We start from the raw sequence: 19,078 nt of genomic DNA, 5'->3' as shown, positions 1-19,078 counted from the left end.
CTTGTTTTATTTTTAGAACCACAAAGGGAATAAAAATATACTTTCTCAGAAGAGGTTGAATATAAATACTTTTGCAATAAGCAATGGATTTTTGTAAATAGTCACAGTTGGTTGCAATAAACAATCCTATTTCCTAAACATAACAATGCATTGAGCTCAATGGTAAATTCAGGTTATTTGTAATAAATTACTTTTCAGATTACTTTTGGAATTCCAGGTCTGGCTCCTAGATCCAGTACTGGGACAATATTCAGAATCAAGTGGTGAAAGTCGACTTAATTACTGTACTGATTTTTAAATAATATTTACCTATTTCAAAAGTTGACACTTAGAAAATATGTCAAAGAAAACATTCAATGGATCTCTATGGCAAGAAATTCAAGTTGCAGGTAGAGTACTTTATCGTTACTTTTGTAATCCAGGTCTGGGTACCTAGACTCAGCACTGGGGTCTTTATCAGAAACAGGTAAGTAATTACGTTTGCAGAAATTGTACGATTTTAAAAGAATATTTCAAGATTGCAGAAATCAACACTTAGAAGAAATTTCACAGAAAAGCAGTCAATGGTTTCCTATGGAAGAAAAAGGAGTTAAAGGTAAGTGTAGTTGTGGGTACTTTTCAGAGTCAGTGCTGGGCACCAAGATCCAGCACTGGGAACTCACCTAAGAGCAGGTGAGTAAATTCGTTTTTGGTACTCTGCTGATTTTTGGTGAATATTTTGAGTTTTGAAAAGTTCACACTTAGAAGAATTTCCAAGAAAAAGCCAGCCAATGTTACCCTATGAGGAAAATGAAGATCGCGGTTTAAGGGTAAGTTCTCGACTGGCAGAGTTGAAGTTCTGGGCATAGACTCCAGGTTCTCCCAGTGTCAGGTAGGTACAGTCAGTTCACCCTCAGCGGTTTCAGGACGGCCGGGTGCAGAGAGAGTTAGGCCCAATGTTAGCCTATGAGGAATAGGGGTGCCTGGTTTGGTGGCTGCTGACTAGCAGGCCACGCGGCTGTGGGAGCTGGGCTCCTGGTCACTCACTCAGGGCAAGTGGGGAAGTAGGCTAGTGTAGAGATTGCACTGCCAGGGCCACTCGGGCGGCTGGGTGCAGGGTGCTTTTGAGCCGTCGGGCGCTCAATAGAAATCAATGGGAATGTTCCGGTTAGGAAAAAGGCTGCAAGCTCTGGGACGAGGATGCTTCAGGTGCCCCCACCACTTCGAGAGGTAAGTTGGGTAGTTGTAGGTTAGGTGGGTACCCCGGGATTGGGCACAGGGGGCCGCAGGGCGCCAGGGGCAGGGGTGCCTTTTGATGTCGGAAATCTTACCTTCTTGGTGATTGCGGTTGGGGTGGCACTCTGTTCTGAGGCTGCAGGCTTCTTCCGGAATGTCGAGGGGGGGTCCTTGGGTGCCGGACTCGGGGTCACAGTCGCCGTGGGGTCATCCTCAGGGTCTTTGTCCACTCCGGCACTGGCCAGGCTTGGCTGGTGCAGAGTGTGCTGGGTTTGCGGTTCCGGGCTGGTGCCAGGGGTTAGAAATAGGTTTCTGAGTAGAGCCTCTACTCATGGGAGTCCCAGGGGCTTAGAGCCAAAAGGTAGCCAGGTCACCTGGGTTTGGTGAGGTTGCTGGCCACGAGAGATGCCGCGCTGGTGCAGGTCCGGGAGTCGACAGGCCAGTGGGGCTGGGGCCAAAGCAGTTGGTGTCTTCTTCCCTTTTTAGCAGCTGCAGGGCAGGTCTTTGTTCTTCTTGCTCTTCTTGTAGTTTTTCGAATCTGGAATCTGGGGAAGGAAGGTTCAGGGTGCCCCTAAATACTAGATTTAGGGGCGTTATAGGTAGGTGAAGGCCAGGGACCAATGGGTCCTTGTCCTGGGGTGGGTACACCCCCTATCCTGCCTCTCTCCTGTGGGAGGGGCGCAGTAGCCTAATCCTGATAGGGTAGGACCTTCCATCTTCAAGATGGCGAGAGCCCGGAGATGTTTAACCTCGCCTCCCCCACCTGAGGGGTGGGGTGGGCAGGCTGGCACATCCCCTGTCCTTGTATGGGGTTTCCGGCCAAGCTTCCCGCCAGAGTGGGGGGTTGCAGTGGCCTGGGGAAACTCCAAATGGCGGCATGCCTTTGAAGCTTCCCTTTTGCTCATCCTGGGGGAGGAGATTTCTCACCTCACCCAGGATGTGCATTGTTGCAGGCCCGGGAGAGCAGGGGCTCTCCCACCCAGGGGTCCAGCAACGTGTCTGCTGTGTGGCAGCCTGGGCAGCCTCAGAGCAGACGTGGATTGTAGGTCAGCTGTAAGGGGGCATCTCTAAGATGCCCTCTGGGGTGCTTAGTACATTAAATCCCACACTGGCATCAGTGTGGGTTTAATGTGCTGAGAAGTTTGATACCAAACTTCCCTGTCTTCAGTGTTGCCATTATGGTGCTGTGGAGCTCGTGTTTAACAAGCTCTCAGCACCATGTACTCTTAAATGGCAGCACTGCACTTACAGTGCCCAGGAATGCACCCGGGTACTGTAGGGGCACAGGGCTCCTGCTCCTGTGCTCACACCATAGGCATAAGGAACCCAGCTAGAGGGGTGACTGATATATGCCTTGGCAGTGTAGGTGATGGGCATGGCACACAGATGTGTGCCATGTCGACTCTTTGTTTTGTCCTGCACCCAGACACTCAGCCTGCAAAGGCAGTGTGTGTGTGTGTAAGGGTACAGGGCCTCTAAGGGTGGCACAACGAGTGCTGCAGCCCCTAGAGGCCTTCCCTGGCCACAAGGCCCTGGGTACCTAGGGTACCATTTACCAGGGGCTGACATGTGGCTAGGGTTTGCCAATTTGGAGTTTGTGTTTTAAGGAAGGAACATAGGCCCCGGGCACCTGATTGGCAGGAGTCCAGGGTACACTTAATCAAAGTACATTCAGCAATTTAGCAAAAAGTGTGGGCATACCATGCAAGAAAGATGGCACTTTCTCACAACAACCAGATGGCGGATCTGCTCAGCAGACACAGCCACCAAATGCACGAATGGGAGCTACATCCATCAGTACTCCAACCGTACTTCCAGCAGTGGGGTCATCCAGAGATAGACCTATTAGCCACAAGGGAAAACGCAAAATGCCAAAGCTTTGCCGCCAGGTTTCCGCATCCACAGTCGCAGGGCAATGCGATATGGATGAACTGGTCAGGCAGATTTGCGTACGCTTTACCCCCAGCGCCATTAATACCGCTAGTGGCACGCAAACTACGGCAACACTCAATGACCCTCATCCTGGTTGCTCCAATGTGGGCACGCCAGCCATGGTACACCACGTTACTAGAACTGTCCGTGGTGCCGCCTCAAAGACTGCGGCTAACACCCAAACCTTTAACACAGAACCAGGTGAAATTCAGCACCCAGATCCGCAACAGCTGAACCTGGCGATCTGGCTCCTTAAGTCTTAGAGTTTGGCTACCTGAACCTGCCTCCAGAATGTATGAATATCATCAAGGAGGCCAGGAGACCCACGACCAGAGCTTGCTATGCAGCTAAATGGAAAAGGTTTGTCATTTACTGTAAAAACAATGACATTAATCCGCTGGATGCATCCATTCAGAACATCATCTGTTACCTGTTACACTTATACCGATGCAATCTGGCATACAACTCCATCCGTATACATCTAACCGCAATAGCGGCCTATCTTCAGAACAGGCAGCACCTCTCTTTATTCAAGGTGCCTGCCATCAAAGCCTTCTTAGAGGGACTCAAAAGAGTGATTCCTCCAACTCACCCACCGGCACCGGTGTGGAACCTGAATGTGGTCCTCACCAGATTAATGGGTCCACCTTTTGAACCTCTACATTCATGTGAGATTCAATTCCTCACCTGGAAAGTAGCCTTCTTAGTGGCAATCACTTCGTTGAGAAGAGTTAGTGAACTCCAAGCACTAACCATTCAAGAGCCATTCATACAGGTTCACGCAAACAGGGTTGTACTACGTACTAACCCCACTTTCATGCCTAAAGTGATATCACAGTTCCACATGAATCAAACTATTGAACTGCCTGTTTTCTTTCCAAATCCAGAAAATGTCGCGGAGAGAATGCTCCATACACTAGATGTAAAGAGGGCCCTCATGTACTATATAGACAGAACAATGGATTTTAGGAAAACAAAACAACTGTTCGTTGCCTTTTCTCCACAACACAAGGGCAACGCCATTTCCAAAGCAGGGATAGCCAGATGGATCGTTAAATGTATTCAAATTTTCTATGAAAAAGCTAAACGCACATTAACGATTCCTCCCAGAGCCCACCCAACACGAAAGTTAGGGGCGTCCATGGCTTTCCTAGGGAATATTCCTTTAGAGGAAATATGTAGAGCAGCCACATGGTCCACTATCCATACATTTACAAAACACTACTGTGTAGATGTACATTCAAAACAGCAGGCAGCTGTAGGACAGGCTGTTCTCAAGACCCTTTTTCAGACTGCTGCAGCTGGCACGGGCAGCCGCCGCTAATAGAGGGACTGCTATATAATCTATGCACAGATATGAATTCAGCAGCCCACATGCCTCGAACTGAATATGCTACTTACCAGTATGCATCTGTTCTTGGCATGTAGGGCTGCTGACATTCATATCGCCCACCCTCCTCCCCGGCGCCTGTAGCGGCTGCAGCACTCAGAATTACTGTATAGCATGGTCATCACTTACGGTATCTACTCCATGCGCATTGTAGTCCAGGGGAGGAGCCACCTATCTCGTGATACTTCGAAGATTCTTCCAGGACAACAATGTGCAATCATCCGGACCCAACACTAGGCGGCGATCTATGCACAGATATGAATGTCAGCAGCCCTACATGCCAAGAACAGATGCATACTGGTAAGTAGCATATTCAATACAGAGCCACTTTTTCACAGGCACTGTCTGTTTGGGCACACAAGGTCGTGGGGCGTCTGGTGCAGGGGTGCCTTTTGGGGTCGGATCTTCTTACCAGCTCCTGTTCGCGGTTGGGGGGGCCTGCTGGATTTAAGCTGCAGGCGTTGGCTGGAGGCTTGAGGCAGGTCAGGGGTTGTGGGATCTCTGGTCAGGATTGCCAGGGTGACCTCCTTGTGGTGTTTGCCCACTCGAGCTCGGGCCGTGGACGGCGGGTGCAGAGTGAGGCGGATTCGCGTTGTCTGGCAGGAGCCAGAGGTTGCAGATGAACAAATCCGGTGTTCATGTGAGACAGTCTTTGCAGTTGAAGGCACGCAGGTCCTCCGGGGTTTTCGAGGTTGCTGGCTGCAGGACACACTGGGATTTCGCAGTAGCAGGTTCGAGGGGGGAGACAGGCTGGTAGGGCTGGAGTCAAGTCAGTGGGCTACTTACTCTTGCTGCTGCACAGCTGTTCGGTCCTTCTTCTTGTAGTTTCTTTTTAGGTCTCGGCTAGCGAAGGCTGCGCTTGCGCAGTCTCGCTCGCGAGATTTAATGTTTTCTAGTACGGGGCTTGAACCCGCCCCTCTTCTCCATTGGCTGGCTTCCTAAACGGGGCCAGCCATTGGAGGAGAGGGGCGTCTGTCCATTTAAGCCCCGTCTTTTTCGGATTCGGGGGCGTGTTTTTTATGTTCTTTCTCTACTCTGGAATGTAAACATTCCAGCCAGTGGGAAGAGGAGAGAAAGAAAAACACGCCCCCGAATCCGAACATGACGCTGCGTTTCTACGAGGCATTTCTGCTTGACCTCGGAGAAAGACGTCACTATCTCCCTTTCCTCCCCGCCATTGCTCCTTCAAAGTGATGCCTGTCTCTCTGCTCTGACACATCCCGCTGCAAAGGATTACAGCCCAAGAGCGCGGCTCTCATGGGCCTGAGTGCCTGCACTTGATGATCCATTATTTGAAATAAATGACCAAAAAACGGAAAAACATTGGAGTGTGAAACATGAGCCCGATTCCTTTTTGCACGGCACTGTTTTGTAGCCCCACCCTGCAGCCCGCAGCGACAGAGGAGTCCTAAGCATGCTGCGTAAGAGGTGTTGTGGTATGAGGTGTTGTGGTATGAGCGCATTTAATAGGTAAAGTGTATTCCCGTCAGATGCTCTCTTAGCCGCCGCGGGCAGGCGCTCTTCTAATCTGCACAATGATTAACAGTCTTCCTAATCATGGGACCGGCCCCCAGCCTGGCATGAGGTCGGCAGGATTTGCAATCGGAGCTCAGTCAGCACGGAGGGGCAAAGTTCACGCAAACAGCTGAGTAACGTCCAAAGCACCACAGAACGTAATGCGTGTAACCGCTTCAAGACTGGAAAGAGCTCTGCTTTCTATCATTCAGAGGCTCACAGATCACGTTTAGTTTATCGTTCAGCACTGCCCAAGAGCACACAGGCACACACACCTAGCTCGCAACGGACAGGTGGATCTAGATCGTGAGAGGTCCCGGATAACAGGCTACAATATTTAAAATACATTTTAAAAAGTTGGTTTCTTCTGAAGTGGCTTTTATTTAGCCCAGATGTTCTTTCATATCTGTCACTCGGGGCGTGTGTGAAGAGCTATATGTCACCTTGCATTAGCCTCTCAGCACTTCGGGGTAGGGAGGGGTGAATACAAATAGGGATACTGACCAGCAATGCTGGTGGTTGTAGTCACTAGTCAATCAGCCTGCGGAAGGGCGGATGCTTCCGGTGAGACCCTCATCCCTGCCTGCAGAAATAATGGATTGTTGCCTGCGGTTGGGGAATTCCCAGCCCAGGACACTGTTTGGGGTCAAGGATGACACGTTTTCATGTTAATTTTGGCCGCCATACAGGCAGATCCCAGCTCCTGCACAATAAATACTTTGGCCGCCGATGTGCAGGGTGCATGGTTGTGGGAAAGAGGACTGTCGGTTGCTAAGGCAAGGCATGTAGCCACATATTATAAAACGATCAAAATTCCATATATAGTCCATTAATATTACTGACAGGGGTCCCAGTATGAAAACATGTACGTTTGCAAATTTTAATAATTAGTGGCTGTTTATACTTCTCCTAGGACTACTTGATTATATGCAAAAACAGGCAGAGGAAGAGAAGCAAGATCGGTGATCATTTTAAAAATAAATGTACCCAAATAATATTTCCAATTTGAAAAAGTGTTGCTAAACTATTTAACAATTTTTAAGAAAAGCTTCAAATACAATTTCTCTTAATGCGCGTAAATACTTTAAACAACTGTTGCGTATGCAAGCCAAGCATACAACTATCATGGCTCTGAGAATCGGACCCAAAATATGTTGACTATGACAAGACCTGGTAAAGTTCTTCTAGTTGTAACATTTAAACCAGTCACAGACGTAGTGCTTTGTACATGCTCACAATTTTCGTAAATGAGGGAAGTGATGCACAGGGAGATGCCACTTTGGGAACATATCTCCAAGCACTGACATTTTGGAGGAGAGCGGAAGTGGTGGTCGTTCCCTCCGCTTTACTTCTGCCAAGCTCTGGAACACGCTCCCTCCCCACCAAATCTCCTTCCCTTCATTAAACTTCTGAAAATCTTGGTTTTTTTCAAAACCCCTCCTACTAAGCTGCTGTGACCTGCCTCTCGGCTAGCGCTGGGACTCCTTCGGGTAGCTATGCGCTCTACAAATATCCGTAACATCTTCAAGATGGCGTGGACTGAGAGTTGTGCTTCACCTCGCCCCCCCCCACCTGGGGGGTGGGGTTGGCAGAGGTGGGCAAACCCCTCTTCCTCACTTGTATTTCCTGCCGGTTCTCCCGTCCAAAGTGGGTTCAGAACCAGTGGGGACCAGTTGCTGAAACCAGCAAGTGGCCTGGGGATGCTCACAAAGGCGGCAAGCCTTTGAAGCTTCACCTTTGTGAGCCCTGCCCGTCCTGGGGGAAGAAGCTGGGCACCTCGTTCCAGGATGTGCATTGTTTCGGGCCTCAGAGACCAGCAGGCTCTCAACCCAGGGGTCCAGAAACATGCCTGGTAGTGGCAGCTGAAAGCAGCCACTCAGCCTGGACACTAGAGTTAGGTCGTTTTTCAGGGGGCATCTCTAAGATGCCATCTGTGTGCATTTTTCATTAAATCCCACACTGGTATCAGTGTGGATTTAATGTGCTGAGAAGTTTGATACCAAACTTCTCAGTTTTCAGTGTAGCCATTATAGTGCTGTGGAGTTTGTAATGACAAGCTCCCCCAGCACCATGTACTAATGGCAGCACTGCACTTACAATGTCTAAGAATTGGCTCGATACTGTAGGGGTACAGTTCAAATGCACCTGTGCCCTCACCACTGGTATAGTGCACCCAGCTAGAGGGGTGACTGATCTATGCCAGGGCAGTTGGTTGTAGGCATGGTACACAGGGATGTGTGCCGTGTCGACTCTTCACTTTGTTCTGCACCAAAACACGTAGCCTTCAAAGGCAGTGTGTGAGTGTAATGGTACAGGGCCTCTAAGGGTGGCACAATAAGTGCTGCAGCCCTTAGTGGTCTTCCCTGGTCACAGTGCGGTACCATTTACCAGGGATGCCAATTGGGTTTTGTTTTTAATGCAGGGTTGGGCACATGATTGGCAGGAACCCAGGGCACATTCAGTCAAAGCACATCAGCAATTCAGCAAAAAGTGGGGGGCAACCATGCAGAAAGATGGCACTTTCTCACAAGTACTTGAAACACTTTTTTCAAACAACTGCAACAGCTACAGGTTAGCCACTGCTTTGGGAGTTTACTACTTTATATTCTATGCAAAGCATGTGATCTACAGCTCGCATTCCTCAAACGGAAATGTTACCCAGTAAGCATCTGTTCTTGGGATGTAGAGCTGTAGCTTCACATGCGCCCACCTGCCTCCCTGGGTACCTATACCTGTTGCAGTTCTTTCTTATCTTGCATACATACCCATGGACATCTCGATTCCACACATACTAACTCCATTTTCACCCTCTGCGGGAAAACAATCGATGCCTATGCGCACTATCACCGAAAGGAGGAGTCGCCTACCTCGTGACTGGAAAGACTTCTTCGAAGAACAACTTGCAAACATCTAGACCCAACACCATTTGGCAGGAGTATGCAAAGCATGTGAATCTACAGGTCTACATGCCAAGAACCGATGCTTACTGGTTACGTAACATTTTTCTTTTTAAAATTGGTCTGGATCTCCTCCTTAAGTCGTGTGTCCATTATTGATCATTGTTGTGCAGTATATTTCTTGCACTCCTCTGTGTTGGGCCTAAGGCTGCTCACCCACACTACCACTAATGGATTACTTTGGGTTTTACACTGAGTCCTGTACACTTTTGCGGAACCCCTGGACTCAGTACACAGTATTACCACCTAGTGGCAATATCCTATACAGAGCAAGCTTTCTACAAATACTTACTGTGAAATATCACTGTGACATTGTAAAACATGGTTCTGAGGCCCCTGCCTGTAGCTTAAATATTTCAGAGTTAAGAATCTGGACAGAAAACAGAGTATAATTGGGGGAACAAAGATTGAATGTAGCTATTTCTTCTCCATCAATTTTATAGTCCATAGATGAGCATTCCACCTGCCTTGTGGGTAGAGCAAAAAGAGCTAGAGAGCTACTAAATTGACACACTGTTTTACTATAAGATTTCTGCGTATCTTCTCCTGTTTTCAAATTTCTATTTTGGAAGGAGATAGTTCGAGGCATGTGGGCTGCTGAATTCATATCTGTGCATAGATCGCCGCCTAGTGTTGGGTCCGGATGATTGCACGTTGTTGTCCTGGAAGAGTCTTCGAAGTATCCTGGGATAGGTGACTCCTCCCCTGGACTACAGTGCGCATGGGCATCCTCTCCATCCTCAGATTGTTTTTTTCCGCCATTGGGTTCGGATGTGCTTATCTTGACTCAAGTTAGGAAAAACTTTTTCTAGGCCAAAAGGCCTTTAGTTCGCGTCGGTACTGTTCCCGATCGGTATCGATAGTATCTTGTTAGTTTACTAACTTCCAGAACCAACTTTTTCGCTTCCTACCCAACCATCGACCCGTCATCGAGGATGGAATCGAGGACACCATTCAAGCGGTGTCCGGTATGTAATGCGAAATATCCCCACATCGACGTCCATCCGGTGTGCAACAAATGCCTTTCACCGGATCACGACGAATCTACATGTATGGCCTGTGCCCGATTCCGATCCAAGAAGACTCTCCGGAATCGACGAGCAGCGAGACTCGAAGCGCAGCAAGCGGCACCGGCCCCGGCCGACATCTTCAGCGCTGAGACCGAAGATGTCGAAGACGTGGAGAACCTACCCTCCAGCCCCGTTTCCGAACACGACTCCGGCTCGGAAGACGTCGAAGAAAGCCTCTTTCGCAGAGACGAAGACGACACCGAGGTAGGAGACTACAATGAGGCCTTAGGGGCCGAAGAGAGTAGCTCCGATGACGAGCAAGGCCTACCCGTACAGACTGAGGACATCCCAGTGCGCCAGTCTATGGCTCCGGTCGAGGGATCGCCTTCGGGCCTTACCCAAGACCTATCCCGCAGTTCTTCGGCCCCGCCCTCTGGCCCGGCCTCGGACATTCAGCGGCAGCCATTAATACCCAAACCGGCTGGTTTCCCTTCTTCGAAACCGAAAGCTGTATTGGTTCAACTGAAACCGAAACCGAAAGTAATGCTGGTCGGATCGAGGCCCTCCACACCTTCGACGCCAGCAAAACCCATCGGCACCGAGCGCACCAAACGAGACTTCGGTGCCGAGCTTGCAACGGCCGACGTCGGCGTCGACATACGGAAGAAGACCTTCGGTGCCACCAAACCTACTCGGCTCTCGGCACCGACGCAATCGACTCCGACCCCAAAGGTCAAACTGCCTGCTGCGTCTCACACCGCTTCGACAGCACCACCAAAGGCACACTCATCGAAGACGTCGACTGCCATTACCGCCCCTCGACTCGATGACTCACCGGCGCCGAAAAAGTCCACGCCCGCTTCTACGGAACCGGTCGGCGCAAAGGAATCGATGGCGTTCCAGGTGCGGCCAGTTGCTGCGCAACGCACCAAACACCAAACAGTCCTCCAGGATACATCGGGCTCCGAGCCAATAAAAGCTCCAACAGCCTCTTCGGCACCGGCCAACATTACTTTTGGCCTGCCGCCATCCACGGCCCCGAAACTGTTCCAAATCAGGACACGGGTCACCCACACCACGATCACGCCTGCCGAACGTTCTCCTGCGGAGACGTCTCCGTCACATATCATCGACGCCGACACCGGCAGGATGCTGCTCCACAAAAGGAGAATAACTTCAGAGCCAGCTTTGGACTCCTTCCGGATCCCACTTAAAAGAAAGCTGCCAGTGGTTTCGGAACCGGTTCTTTACGAACCTCTCCATTCCCCCTACCAGGATCCACAGTCCTTCTCTCCCACACACTCCGACACAGATGTTTTGGAGGACTACATGGGTGACCACGTCCCCTACTCCGGAGAGATGGACCCTCAATGCCAACAGGACCCTGATCAAGCTTGGGATGACCCTGTCGACTCCGGTGCACCTATAGATGCACAGGACCCGCAACTCTATGGAGCAAAAACATCTCCCACAGAGGACACTGCCGCGTTCAACGCCTTAATTGAACGTGCTGCGGCCAATCATGGGGTGCAACTTCACTCTGACACCGTAGAGGACGACTTTCTCATGGACACTTTCGCATCCTCAGAAAGGAACATTAAAACTCTACCTATGTTGAAGGGTGTCCTCAAACCAGCAAAGGACATCTTCAAGGAACCCACCAGGGCAAGAGTAATAAACCCCAGGATCGACAAAAAATACAGATCGGCGCCTGGGGACCCCACCTACATTAGAGGCCAGTTACCTCTGGATTCAATTGTAGTTGCGAATGCTCGCAAGAGGGCACACTCGCAAACAGGTGATGCTCCTCCCCCGGACAAAGAGTCCAAGGTGTTAGAGACCTCTGGCAAACGGGTTGCCGCCCAGGCAGCCAACATATGGCGCATTGCCAATACTCAAGCACTCCTCACTCGCTACGATAGAGCGCACTACGACACATTAGAGCAACTACTCCAACATCTCCCTGACCAATACAAAGAAGGTGCAGAGATCCTCATCAGGGAGGGACAGCTCCTCACAAATGCATCCATTAAGTGTGCACTGGATGCCGCGGATACAGCTGCCAGAGCCATAAACACTAGCGTCATGTTGCGACGACATGCCTGGTTGCGAATCTCCGGATTCAAACCTGAGGTACAAAATAACATCCTCAACCAACCTGTCAACCCCGACTACTTATTCGGGCCGGAGGTTGACACCACCCTAGAGAAAATAAAAAAGACACGGACACTGCAAAGTCCATGGGGGCTCTACAAACGCAGTCCTTTCGGAGCGGCTCCTTTCGTCGCCCCGGAAATAGAGGAGCAGGTAGAGGACAGGGGTCACAGCAAACATTCAACAAAGGCAACACACAGAGCACCTACGACAAAAACACCCGGGGTGGATATCGTGGCTCCAGCACAAAGGGCAGAGGACGCGGCTACGGCAACACCAGGTCCTCCCCCAAGAACAAGCAGTGACGCCCTCTCCCTTCCTCCCGACCACATAACACCTGTCGGGGGAAGGCTACAAAGGTTCCTGTCCACGTGGAACTCCATCACCACGGACAGGTGGGTCAAAGATATTGTCAAATACGGTTACTGCCTAGAATTAACCTCAACTCCGCCCACAATACCTCCAAAAAACCGTCCTATGTCCTCAGAGCACTTAACGCTCTTACAGCAGGAGGTGCAAAGTATGCTACTAAAAGGTGCAATAGAGGTCGTACCCGTCCACGAGCAAGGTGTACTCCCTGTACTTCTTAATACCGAAAAAGGACGGGTCACTCTACAGCAAGTCCTTCCGCTGCTCCAACAGGGAGACTTCCTGGCCACACTGGACCTCAAAGATGCGTATTTCCACATACCCATTCACCCCTCACACAAAAAATACCTCAGGTTCACTGTTCAGGGGCAGCACTACCAGTTCAAAGTCCTTCCCTTCGGCGTGACAACAGCACCCAGGGTTTTCACAAAGTGCCTAGCTACTGTAGCGGCACATCTCCGGAGGCAGCACATACACGTCTACCCTTACCTGGACGACTGGCTCATTCAAGCAAAGTCAGCCCAACAATGTGCCAGCCACATGTCCCGCACCATTCACCTCCTTCACAGTTTGGGGTTCTCACTAAATTACCCAAAGTCCCATCTCCAGCCCGCACACGTACAACAGTACCTAGGTGCGACCATAGACACTCTGGCAGCCACAACTCAGCCAAATTTAGTGAGAATCAACAGCATACAGATGCTGATTTCCAAGTTCAAACCACAACACTCCCTGCCCGCGCGAGTGTTCATGCAGTTGATAGGCATGATGGCCTCCTGCATTTTCATAGTCCCACACGCGAGACTACATATGCGCCCGCTCCAGGAGTGCTTAGCACGTCAGTGGAATCAGGCTCAAGGACAGTTGAAAGACCTAGTGTTGGTGAGTGGTCGGGCATACAACTCTCTGCATTGGTGGAATCCACAAAACCTTTGAAAGGGCCGACCGTTCCAAGAGCCTGATCCACAAATAATACTGACAGCGGACGCGTCTCTCCAGGGATGGGGAGCTCATGTACTCAATTACACAGTGCAGGGACTATGGACAATACAACAAAAGAAGATGCACATCAACCTTCTAGAACTGATGGCAATCTTCCTGGCAATGAAAGCATTCAAAGTACACTTGTGCAACAAAGTCGTGTTGATCCGGACGGACAACATGACCGCCATGTACTACATACAAAAGCAGGGAGGAACACACTCTCCACAGTTCTCATCTGGCTCAGAGCATGTGGAAGTGGGCCATTCACAGGAACATGTTCCTCATGGCGGAACACCTCCCCGGCAAGGACAACCAGATGGCGGATCTGCTCAGCAGACACAGCCACCAGATGCACGAGTGGGAGTTACACCCATCAGTACTCCAACCGTACTTCCAGCAGTGGGGTCATCCAGACATAGACCTATTCGCCACAAGCGAAAACGCAAAATGCCAAAGCTTTGCCGCCAGGTTCCCACATCCGCAGTCGCAGGGCAATGCGATATGGATGAACTGGTCCGGCAGATTTGCGTACGCTTTTCCCCCAGCACCACTAATACCGCTGGTGGCACGCAAACTCAGACAACACTCTCTGACACTCATCCTGGTTGCTCCAACGTGGGCACGCCAGCCGTGGTACACCACCTTTCTCGAACTCTCCGTGGTGCCGCATCAACGGCTGCGGGTCAAACCCGAGCATTTGACGCAGAACCATGGAGAGGTTCAGCACCCAGATCCGCAACAGCTGAACCTGGCAATCTGGCTCCTGAAGTCCTAGAGTTTGGCTACCTCAACCTGCCACCTGACTGTATGGACATCATTAAGGAGGCCAGGAGACCCACTACCAGAGCTTGCTATGCAGCCAAATGGAGGAGGTTCGTCATTTATTGCAATAATAATGACATCAACCCGCTAGACGCATCCATCCAAAACATTATTTGTTACCTATTACACCTCTACCGATGCAATCTGGCGTACACCTCTATACGTGTCCATTTGACCGCAATATCCGCCTATCTACAGACCAGGCAGCACCTCTCTCTATTCAGAGTGCCTGCCATCAAAGCATTCTTGGAAGGACTCAAACGAGTCATTCCTCCTAGCCACCCACCAGCCCCAATGTGGAACCTCAACTTGGTCCTCACACGCCTGATGGGTCCACCCTTTGAACCTCTACACTCATGCGAGATTCAATTCCTTACCTGGAAAGTAGCTTTCCTAGTAGCGATAACTTCTTTACGAAGAGTTAGTGAACTCCAGGCTCTGACCGTCCAAGAGCCATTTATACAAGTTCACGCCAACAGGGTCGTACTACGTACCAACCCCAAGTTCATGCCCAAGGTGGTATCGCAGTTCCACATGAATCAAACCATTGAACTGCCGGTTTTCTTTCAAAACCCACAGACTGTCGCTGAAAGGGCACTCCATACCCTAGATGTAAAGAGGGCCCTCATGTATTATATCGACAGGACCAAACCCTTTAGGAAAACACAACTTTTCGTTGCCTTTGCCCCACACCACAAAGGTAACGCTATCTCCAAAGCAGGTATAGACAGATGGATCGTTAAATGTATTCAAATTTGCTATCAAAAGGCTAAACGCACATTAACGATTCCCCCACGAGCCCACTCAACACATAAGTTAGGGGCCTCCATGGCTTTCCTAGGAAACATTCCTTTGCATGATATATGTAGAGCAGCCACCTGGTCCACTACACATACATTTACCAAACACTATTGTGTAGATGTACAATCAAAACAGCAGGCAGCTGTTGGACAGGCTGTTCTCAAAACTCTTTTTCAGACCGCTGCAGCTGGCACTGGTAGCCGCCGCTAATAGAGGGCACTGCTATGTATTCTATGCACAGATATGAATTCAGCAGCCCACATGCCTCGAACTGAATATGCTACTTACCAGTATGCATCTGTTCTTGGCATGTAGGGCTGCTGACATTCATATCGCCCTCCCTCCTCCCCGGCGCCTGTAGCCGCTGCAGCTCTCAGAATTACTGTAAAGCATGGTCATCACTTTCTGTATCTACTCCATCACTGCCACAATGGCGAAAAACAATCTGAGGATGGAGAGGATGCCCATGCGCACTGTAGTCCAGGGGAGGAGTCACCTATCCCAGGATACTTCGAAGACTCTTCCAGGACAACAACGTGCAATCATCCGGACCCAACACTAGGCGGCGATCTATGCACAGATATGAATGTCAGCAGCCCTACATGCCAAGAACAGATGCATACTGGTAAGTAGCATATTCAATTAAAGGATAGACCAGCCCAATTGCCTTTAAGGTTCTTTTTTAAATCAAATTCGCTTATATTAAAATTAAATGTTTTAGATAGATTTAAAAGCATGGTTTGCCATATGAACGTCATAGTAATAAATTTACTGAGTAAACCTGTAATCGGAAGCTAGAATTAGTTCTATAGCTCTCCTTTCTGCATGTCTTACATAAACTAGAACAGAACGAGTGTTTTCTAAACACTTCTGAAATATGTTAATGTCAGAGTTGATCTGAGTTTTGCAAATTTTCAGGCGCTATGAGGAAGACATGTATTGGAGGCGTATGGAAGAGGAACAGCATCACTGGGATGATCGACGCAGAATGCCTGAAGGATTCCATCATGGTCCACCGGGTCCCCCAGGTCTGTTGGGAGTTAGACCTGGAATACCACCTCAACCACAAGGCCCAGCAGTGAGTTTCTTGTTTTTCTTAGAAATCTATTTGGGTTCCCATTTATCATCGGATTTTAAGAGTCTTTTAGTCATTGCATATTCTATAATAAAAATTGATGTAAACCTCATTAACAGATGAACATCATTTCTTGATAGGTCTGCTACCGTAGCCCATCAGTCTTGGGCGCGGTTTAGATTTTATGTTATGGAAAACAAAAACTAGGCTCTAAAATTGATGATCCCGCACTGCTTGTCCTTCAGCATTACCACATTGCCTAATTGCTTAACTCTATCTAATTTATTAGTCATCTTCTCGTAATTATAGGGAAGTGTGATGGTAGGGCTATTGCAAAGTTGATTAAGTAAACGAAATTCTGTGGAGCCGTAATCAACCTTTCTCTACACAACTTCCTATGAAACAAAGTAATTGTTTAATTTTATTTTTTATTTCTTTTGCTCTTTTATGACTTAATTCTTGATCACAGAAATGGAATGGAACACATTTCACTGAGACACACCATCACAGTACCTTTCATAGTTTTCTCTGAACCTTTTTCTGCAGTCCCTTTAAGCTCCAAATCAACTTTTTTTTTTTTTTTTTACAGAGTTATATATAGCGAGAACTTGACCCGAATTGGGTAACTGAGCGCTTTACATAGCACCAGTTGCATTACATGAGGATACATTCATTTTTGTTAGGCACGGGGAGAATAAGTGATTTTCCTAGAATCACAGGATGTTCAGCGTCATTGCCAAGAGTCAAACCCAGTTCCCCAGATTCGAGGTCGGACATCCTAGCCATTAGGCCAACTCCTCTTCCCTCTCAACAATAACCTCCCTTTTACTGAACATTCCTTACAAACATTTGTTTTGTCGTCCCCTTTGATCCAGAGAAGCTATTTAGGGCTCGCTTCTTGTTGGGCTATGTTAAATACCAAAAAGTGAAAGATCTAAATATTTAAGCCAGTGCTTGTTAATGAGCGAATATTGCCTTGGTTAGTGTTAGTTTCTTCTTTTTTCACCTCTTTTTTGCCAGTATCGAAGGATGTAAACGGTATCCAAATAAGTCTGCCTTTGCTTCCAAGGAGTGTGTTTTGGCCTAAGCTAGTTTGCTCAAACGCAATGCAGTTGAGATCTCTATTATGTATGTGGCTAAACGCTACATGTGTTGCTGGGCTAAGATTGTTTTGTACATGGTTGGTCATCTTTAATTGTACAGATGAGCAAAAATAAAAATACTGCTGGAAGGATTTCTGTGAAGGTATGTCGATAGATAAAGTTTGTTTCAGACACTATCAGTCCAGTTTTGGTGCATCCCCATCACTTAGTCTACCTTCCTATAGCTGTATTACAATGCCCTATATTTAAGTCAACATGGCAGTAAGCAGTGGTGTTATGGTATGGTATAGGGTAGAGAGGATGGAAAGGCATTGTTGAAGTGTCAGTGGAATGACAGTGTTGTTTAATTGATATACATTTATTTTTTTGTTGTTGTACTATGTAACCAACCCAAAATAAAGCAAATGCTAACCGAATTTTAACATGGTTGAGAAGTGCAAAAGGTATTTTCATAATCAGTCACCTGCTTTTGCACCTACTGTCACCTGCTCTTACTTGACTAAAACATGGCATAAAGGTATATTTGCAAAGTAATTTGTTATTTCATAGAATTCTCTTATTTCTTTTAAAAAAATTTGATTGATGTAATAGAATTTACGGAGCTTTGAGGACAACCTTTTTTAATATTCTTATCTACATAAAAAACATTGACACTTCTTCTCTTGTCAAGATTGACTACGCTGTACTTTTATTTTTGTAGCCTCTCCGCCGTCCTGATTCATCTGATGACCGCTATGTGATGACAAAACATGCCGCCATCTATCCCACTGAAGATGAGCTTCAAGCAGTCCAAAAAATTGTTTCAATTACGGAACGTGCTCTGAAACTTGTTTCAGATTCTATGACTGAGCAAGACAAAAACAAAATCAAGGAGAGTGACGAGAAGAAAGATCTCATCAAAGACAGGTTGGTCTGTGAATTATTTTTCCCATAAATGGTTTGCTTCAGAATTATTCACTGCTCTGTCATAATTAGTATATTTTGCCTGTAGTATTTAAGCATAATTACTAGAGACTGATGTTTTTACCTTTTGAAAGCTACAACTATCCTCTGTTTCAGCCAGTTAAAACAATTTCTGCAGTGCAAACCTTATCTTGAGCACCAAACAGTAAAATTGATTGCTGGAATGAAGCCCCATGGCTTGGAAAAGCTGTCCCCTTTCTCAACAGCCGTGTTTTCCTATAGTGAACTTTACATTACTCCAGTATTTGAACTTTCATAGATTCACATGCTTGAATCATTCACCGTTGTCATGATGGTGAGTCCCCCGTACTTAACCTCTTCAGTGCCCCGCCCTTTCCACGCCCTGTGCCGGGCGTTTCATTAGCGGGCGGGGTTCATGACGAGATAGTCTCGTCATGGAGCGCGGTTGCGCTGTGCCCATGACGAGACTATCTCGTCATGGGCACTGAAGGGGTTAAAATAGTAGTAATAGACTTAGTAGAAGTAATAGTACACTGATAGGTATAGACTAGAAAGGCCTCTTAGTTTATTAACCTATCATGGTCATGGTTAAAGAAGAAACAAAGTTTTGCCCCGACCAATCTGCAGCAGTCATCCCCTTGAACCCTCCAGAGAGGTCAGCACCTCAGATTTTCTACTGCATGTTGAGCTAAGGGAGTCTCCTCTGAGCTCTGCTTTCTCGGCTGTCTCATCTAAAGGACATTTTCTGGATTTCCTGTCTCATCTAAAGGACATTTTCTGGATTTCCTGTCAGGAAAGTACTATAGTTTGATTATATTGATTACATT

At 48.1% G+C, this 19,078-nt stretch overlaps 1 protein-coding gene across 9 annotated transcripts in view; it reads left to right on the top strand.

Annotated features, from left to right (window-relative positions):
* The window catches only part of ZFR (zinc finger RNA binding protein), a 526,018-nt gene that overhangs the window by 286,558 nt on the left and 220,382 nt on the right, over positions 1 to 19,078 (top strand). For all 9 annotated transcript variants that reach the window (XR_014970026.1, XR_014970025.1, XM_085630635.1 and 6 more), the window contains 2 exons: positions 16,068 to 16,227; positions 18,028 to 18,233. Coding sequence is in view for 7 of the 9 variants with exons in the window: in XM_085630635.1 (XP_085486761.1) it covers positions 16,068 to 16,227; positions 18,028 to 18,233 (366 nt within the window). In the remaining 2 variants the exon portion in view is untranslated. The remainder of the gene's footprint in view (positions 1 to 16,067; positions 16,228 to 18,027; positions 18,234 to 19,078) is intronic.

The sequence above is a fragment of the Triturus cristatus genome, chromosome 2_1, assembly GCF_964204655.1.
Source record: "Triturus cristatus chromosome 2_1, aTriCri1.1, whole genome shotgun sequence".
In the NCBI taxonomy this organism is placed as follows: domain Eukaryota; kingdom Metazoa; phylum Chordata; class Amphibia; order Caudata; family Salamandridae; genus Triturus; species Triturus cristatus.
The sequence above is the reverse complement of the archived record's forward strand: the minus strand, read 5'-3'. Positions and strand labels throughout refer to the sequence as shown.